Here is a 6,934-nt window from a genome sequence, read left to right on the forward strand (position 1 = left end):
GGGCTGGTTTCTGTTTGAATGTCCTGTAGCATGCACATATGGTTTTGTCCATCTACGTCCTCTGTGCAGAGCAGCTCAAACGCTGAGCATACTTTGCTGCATGCTAGGTGAAATCAGCCTGGATTTGAAACAGGCCTGAGCCCCAGTCCTTCGCTCTGCAAAAATACATGGCTGCAAAATGGCTTAATTTGGGTTAGAAAAGGAGGGGAGGCAGAGTAAATCACTGAGCATAGATTGTAAGGGGAGGGTCGCCCTCAAGGACCACTGAAACTGGGACCCGCGCGGGGGGTGGTTAGTTCCTGAGGGCTGGGCAATGGGCAAAGGCTGCAGCTATGTGGCCTTTGCAGGAGCTGAGCTTGGCCTCTGTCACCCTGGGAACCTGCAAAGGGCACAGATGCCTTTTGTGCGGTTTGGTTAGAAAAGGCCACGTTAGAGCACACGGAACAAAACCAGCACCCGCTTCTCCCCCGCGGCACCCGGTACAGCGGCAGCTACATTGCCGCGCTCCCCCAGGACCCCTTACAAATCTGCACCTCCACTCGCTGGGGCCCCCTGAAAAAATCCACCACACCCCTCCCAGGCCCTCCTGAAAAGCCACAAATTCCCAGACCAGATGCCATCCTCCCTCCCCCGCCCCGTTCTGGTCCAGGCACCAAGCCAAACCTGCATCTGGGGCAATGCATACACCCAGCCGGTGCAGCAGGCTAAGGGTGTGTCACCTCTTCCCCCCCCACGCCCCGCGGGTGCTGCCCTGCAAAATGCAACCAGCCCCCAAACCCCATGCCGTGCAAAGCAGCAAATGCCTCCTCCTCCTCGGTGCTGCCGAGCTTAACAGGCGCCATGCAACCTGCTCGCATACAAAACACGTGCAACCGCCTCCTTCTCCCCGGCGCTCGGCGGGGGGGAGGGTCTGTTCTCTGCACCAGGGCTTGCAATGGTACCCCCCCACACACACTTATCCCGCAGCTGGGTGGGGCTCTGCCGGCTGCACCAGGGCCTGCAATGCGACCCCCCCCTCCACTTATCCCGCAGCTGGGTGGGGCTCTGCCGGCTGCACCAGGGCTCTGCCGGTGCAAAGCAGGCGCGTGCCTCCCCCGGGGCAGGCTCGCGCTCCGCCCAGCCAACGCCCCGCGCCCCCCCCCCCCCATTCGAACGACGCTCGGGAGCCTGGGGAAGGCAGCGGCTCCCCCTCCCCCCAGCAACAGCTTGTGGGAATCGAGCCCCCCCCCCCTCGAGAGAGACTCTTCTCCCCCCTCCACAGGGTCTGGGGTCTCCCCTGAGCCCCCCCACAGCTACCTGAGCCCCCCGCCCGAGACTCTGCCCCCCACAGAGTCTGGGGTCTCCCCTGAGCCCCCCAGTAATCTGAGCCCCCCCCCAAGAGAGCGACTGCCCCCCACAGGGGCCTGGCCTCTCCCCTGCATCCCCCCAGCAACCCGAGACCCTCCCCAAGAGAGCAACTCTGCCCCCTGGGGTCTCACCTGTGCCCCCCGCCCCCGAGAGAGCCCAGCCCCCTAGGAATCTGGGGGATCCCTTGCATACCCCCCCACCTGAGCCCTTCTGAGTGATATTCTGCCCCCCCCCCCATAAGCCTCTCCCCAGAGGCTTGGGAGCCCCAAGCCTTCCCAACTGCTTGAGCCTCTGAGAGAGTCTCTGTCCACCCACACCCCCCCCCCCCCCCCCAGGAGCCTGGGGTCTCCCCATCCCCTGTGAGGTACTCTAGTCCCCTCCCAGAGGAGCCTGCGGAAAGGGGGGGGTTCGCCCCCCCATGAGGATGGGGCTGCTCCCTGGTGCCCTGGCCCTGCTTCTGGCCCTGCAGGCGGCCTTGGCCCTGTCTGTAGGCCCAGCGGGGCGCAACCAGCCCCAAGAAGCCACTGCCCACTCATCCTCCACCATGATCAGTGGCATGACAGCCCCGACCGCCATGGCGACACTCTCTGATGCCTTGGCTCGGGCCACCACGCCCGAGGTTGGTGGGCAGACCCTGGAGGCCTCAAGCAAGAAAGTGGTCACCCCGGGCAACGGTGTAGGCTATGAGTTCACCACGGCCAACGGTGAAGAGTATGAGGTCATCACCGGCAGCAACGGAGGGTATGAGGTCACCACGGGCAACGATATCCTGAGCAACACCACGGGCTCTGGAGGAGTGATCGGCGTGGGAGACACCCACTACAAGTGGCTGGCGTGGAGCAAGTGGTATTGCAACTGTGAGATGGGTAGCATGTCCCGGGTGCGGGACGTCGCCTACACGGTGCCCGGCCTGCAGCTAGATCCAGACGACTACAACGCCCTGCGCTTCCAGCGCGTAGCTTGCAGCTACAGCCACTGCAAGTGCAGCCGCAAGCACCGTGAGTGCGACCATGCGAAGGTGACCTGCGATGCCCCCAACCTCTACCTGTGCGCTGTCAGGGATGTCCGGCGGGCCCGGTACCGCCAGGCTCGGCACTTCTGGATACGAGTCCGCATGGAGCTCAAGGGGCTGTGGAAGAGCATCCGAAAGGCCTTCTCCCAGCTCAAGGAGGTGAGGATGGGCTGGCGCTGCCACATGCCCATAGGAAGGGTGTGGAATGGAGGGTCGTGGACAAGGTATCCAGGCTGCATGGTCTGGGAGTGCAGGGAAGCACAGGCAGGATATCCAGGATTCATGTGCTGGGAGTTTGGGAGCACACAGCCACAGAGCCCAGGGATGCATGGGCTGGGATTCTGGGCATCAGGATGCATATCTTACAAGGCATTTTATGAACGCTAAAGGAAGCATCTTTTAATCAACCTACTAAAATTTTTCCGCCTCTGGTTTCCCAGTGCATCCTGTCGTCTGTGAATCTTTCAGATTCTAAATGTAAATGACCCTGCCTCCACCCAGGGGTCATTAGCAGGGGTCAGCATCTCTGCAGTGATCTCTCTGAGCTAACACATTAGCTAGTAGCAATAGTAGGCTGCTATGCTCTAGGGCAGTGGTTCCCAAACTTGTTCCACCGCTTGTGCAGGGAAAGCCCCTGGCGGGCCGGGCCGGTTTGTTTACCTGCCCCGTCCGCAGGTTCAGCAGATCGTGGCCGCTCCAGCAGCTCCCATTGGCCTGGAGCAGCGAGCCATGGCCACTGGGAGCCCCGATCAGCCAAACCTGCGGATGCAGCAGGTAAACAAAGCGGCCAGGCCCACCAGGGGCTTTCCCTGCACAAGCGGTGGAACAAGTTTGGGAACCACTGCTTTAGGGGATCATACACTAGAGGGAGGTATGACACACTACTCTTGCCAGTGTGTTACCAAAGCGCTTCGAGGTAAGGGGTGCCTGTGTATTGCGTAGCTATGAGTGCATCAGTGTGCTGAACAAATGACACATAATTACAGTGATGCATTTAAAATCAAGGGAAAAAGACAGTTTGAAACAAGAATTTATATCAGGTCCAATGGTGGATTCAACCACTTCAATGGTTAACCAGCAAAATCACCAGGCATTAGCCTGCTTTGCTATAATGACTGTCAGTACATTCTGTACAGTACAGGTAATTGGTGGAATCAGTTTTCTTTGAGCTGTTAATAATAATGGGCCTGATTGTAGGCGGTTAATCAGTTTTCACTTTGGTGGATGTCTGCAGGAATGAGGGCAGAGTAAAAGCAATCCAGCCTTATTACTCCTGATTCATTCCAGTTGTTGAAGCTACTTATAATGGGCATAAGTTTCTGCAAGATGCATTTCTGAGATGCTGCAGACCTCACCGTAGAAACACTATGCATTTGTTTAACGGGACACCCAGCATGAATGTTTGCAGGATCAGGGCCTATTTATTTTTAAATTTCTGAACATGGCCATTACATAATCTCTGGACAAAGCCTTCTTTAAATTAAAACTCACCAAAATTTGCTGACCCTAATGATCATGTATTTCTGTGTTCCACCTCCTAGACTGTTGTAGGCATGCAAACTTTAAGCTGTTTAAGGAGATTAGAATCTAATATTGTTATTGCGTAAAGTGAAAGAGGCACCAAATTAGCGCTTGATTTACATTTACACTGCAGCCTTGGCATTTACAACCCCTTTAAAGCCCATTTGCACTGCTAGAGGGATACAAATGGACCTTAACCAAATGAGACTCAAGCCTTTCTGATTTTTTTATATGAACATGCATCTGTGATGGGTGGAGATGATATTTATATGTGAATTAAATACTGGTGCCAGGCGGTGTTGTGAAGGCCGAAAGTACAAGTGGGTTCAAAAAAGAATTAGCTATTGATGGACCTCTCCTCCATAAACTTAGCTATTAGTCAAGATGGTCAGGCGGATGCAACCCCATGCTCCAGGTGTCCCTAAATATCCAACTGCCAGAACCTGGCACTCAGCGACAGGGGTGGATCAGTCGAACTTGCCCTGGTCTGTTCATTTCCTCTGAAGCATTTGGCACTAGCCACTGCTGGAAGACAGGATAGTGGGCTAGATGGCCCATTGGTCTGATCCAGCATGGCTGTTCATATGTTATTATTGTATGGCAGTAAAACATACATAGTTTTGTCGATTAGCAAGCTAAGCTAATGCTGTTTAATTGATTTTCTTTCTTCTCTAGGAACACAGCTGAAGATGAACTCCGTGTTCAGGGTTAAGCAGCTGCAGTCTCTGTTGTCAGCAGCTGGCAGTAGCACTCAATCGCGCTAGTGCCTCCAGTGAAATTTGTAGTAAATGCTCTTTACAAATCAGTATCTACTCCGGTGCTTTATTGGGAAAGTCCATTGTTTCTAAAGGTGAGTGTCATTTCAGCCCCGGTTCTGAGGCATGCTTTAACAGGAGAAGTCACACTGACCTGGACAGAGAGTGGTTGGCAGTGCCACTGTACCCCAATTGCTTTCCTCGCCTCCCAACAGAGAACACAGATGGGATAGTGCGTAGGATGCTAGACTAGGATTTAGAAGACCTAGCTTCAAGTCCCTCCTTTGCTAGACATGGCCCTCAGCCTCTCTGTACCTCAGTTTCCCATTTGTACATTGGGGACAACAGGGCCACCCTACCTCACAGGGTGGTGTGAGGATAAATACATTAAACAGTGTGAGGTGCTCAGATACGTAGCTAAGCTAAAACACAGGATAAGCTGGTCTTCCCCCTCACTTTGAAATAGCCAGTTGCTAAAGGTCAAAAGTTTTCAGCAGGTAGATCTGAAAAAGCCCTTGTAGACCATCTAGTCTGTTCCCCTGCCTGAACGAAATCGATTTTGCCTGTAGCGAACATAACAGCTAGTAATAGACTGATCTCGGCTTTTATAGCTTTAAAAAGAAAAGGGTTGTTACTTAAACACAGTGGAGTTACTGCCACTTGCACCAACACAGGGGTGGCTCTTCTGAAGTTAATATGCGGCTCCTTGTATAGGCACCTACGCTGGGGCTGGAGCTACAGGCTCCAACTTTCCAATGTGCTGGGGGGTGCTCACTGCTCAAGCCCTGGCTCTGCCACAGGCCCTGCCTCCACTCCACCCCTTCCCACCCTCTCCCCTGAGCCTGCCATGCCCTCACTCTTTCCCCTTTCACCCCCCCCCCCCCCCCGGCCTCCTGCAGCCACAAAACAGCTGATCTGGAGATGCAGGGATGGAGGGGGAGGCGCTGATCGGCAGGGCTGCTGATGTATTACTGTGGCTCTTTGGTAATGTACATTGGTAAATTCCGGCTCCTTCTCAAGCTCAGGTTGGCCACCCCTGCACCAACACAATGCAGAACCACCAATGGAAGCATTATTGTAGGGCTGCTCATGAGTTCTTGGTGTCAACTTTAAGTACAGGGCAACAGGCCAAATTTTGGAGCTCCCCAACTTGAACATTGTCACTTTAAGTTGCAAGCATGCTGGTATCGTTGTTAGTAAAGTGTTAATAGTCCAGGTTATTTTCCACCAAAGTAAAGAGAAAGCACAGCTGAAATTGGCACAGGATTAAAATGTTTGTGATAACCCCTCTTAATAGATCAAGGGCCTAATTCTGACCTCACCTTGATTTTACTAAAATTCTAGCTGGTGTAAAGAGTTTAGGGAGTCCATTAACTGCACGCATTTAATCAGCTCCAGTAATTCACAGCCAATGGTACTAGACTTTAGGGCATATTTGTTTAAAAAACAGTGCATGCAAATGTGTGTTGCTTGATAGATCAGATCTTTCAAAAATCCAACAGAGGAAATGGATGCTAGTATGATAAAGCAGGAAATGTTTACTGCCAGGAAGAGAACAAAATGGTTTGAAGGTCTAGATGTTATTTTATGGCACTTATATTTATTAATCTGATTCCCTACCCACCTCCATAGCTGATGCAACTGCCTTAGGTAGAAAGTCAAGGGAATTAGCAACATGCTGCTCCATTTGTCATCTAAAGAAATCCCATTCTGTATCAGACTAGAAATAAATTGCAAATTTCTAACACGGTGGGTATTTCACCATTGGAACAACTCACTTAGGAACTGTTGGGTTGTCGCTCAGCAACAGGCATTGAGCCTTCTTGTGGATAGAAATTCTGGTTTTATCTTGTTAGCAGGGTTAATGGGTTCCACTACTAAACCAATAACAGGAAATGAGCAGGGGGAGGTCTTCAGGATTGTTCTACAGTAGAATCTCAGAGTTACAAACTGACCAGTCAATCACACACCTCGTTTGGAATTGGAAGTATGCAATCAGGCAGCAGCAGAGACGAAAAAAGAAACAAATACAGTACAGTACTGTGTTAAATGTAAACTACTAAAAATAAATAAAGGGAAAGCAGCATTTTTCTTACCTCCATTCCCAAGGAGTTTGTAACTCTGAGGTTCTACTGTATTTGCTCTGGTCTAGAAGGCTACCCTGCCTAGCATAACTCCCTTTTACAGCTTTTATTCCTTGTACAAAGCCTATGCCAGTCCTTGATTTAATTTAGATTTACCAGACCAATTAGTTTGTAGGTCAGTCTGCAGTGGGGAGCAGGTAGGGGAAGCTGAGATG

At 52.2% G+C, this 6,934-nt stretch overlaps 1 protein-coding gene across 1 annotated transcript; it reads left to right on the forward strand.

The window, feature by feature from the left end:
• The first annotated feature begins 977 nt into the window (after positions 1-977).
• On the forward strand, positions 978-4,685 carry C24H1orf56 (chromosome 24 C1orf56 homolog). Its single transcript, XM_027830296.3, has 2 exons — positions 978-2,518; positions 4,556-4,685. The coding sequence occupies exons 1-2, from the start codon at positions 1,766-1,768 to the stop codon at positions 4,565-4,567; spliced, it is 765 nt and encodes a 254-aa protein (XP_027686097.2). The 5' UTR covers positions 978-1,765; the 3' UTR covers positions 4,568-4,685.
• Positions 4,686-6,934: the final 2,249 nt, after the last annotated feature.

This window comes from Chelonia mydas, chromosome 24 (genome assembly GCF_015237465.2).
Source record: "Chelonia mydas isolate rCheMyd1 chromosome 24, rCheMyd1.pri.v2, whole genome shotgun sequence".
NCBI lineage: Eukaryota > Metazoa > Chordata > Testudines > Cheloniidae > Chelonia > Chelonia mydas.

Bases quoted from the DNA above. Each gene is read 5' to 3' on its own strand.
- C24H1orf56 (XM_027830296.3), top strand. From the start codon at position 1,766: ATGAGGATGGGGCTGCTCCCTGGTGCCCTGGCCCTGCTTCTGGCCCTG.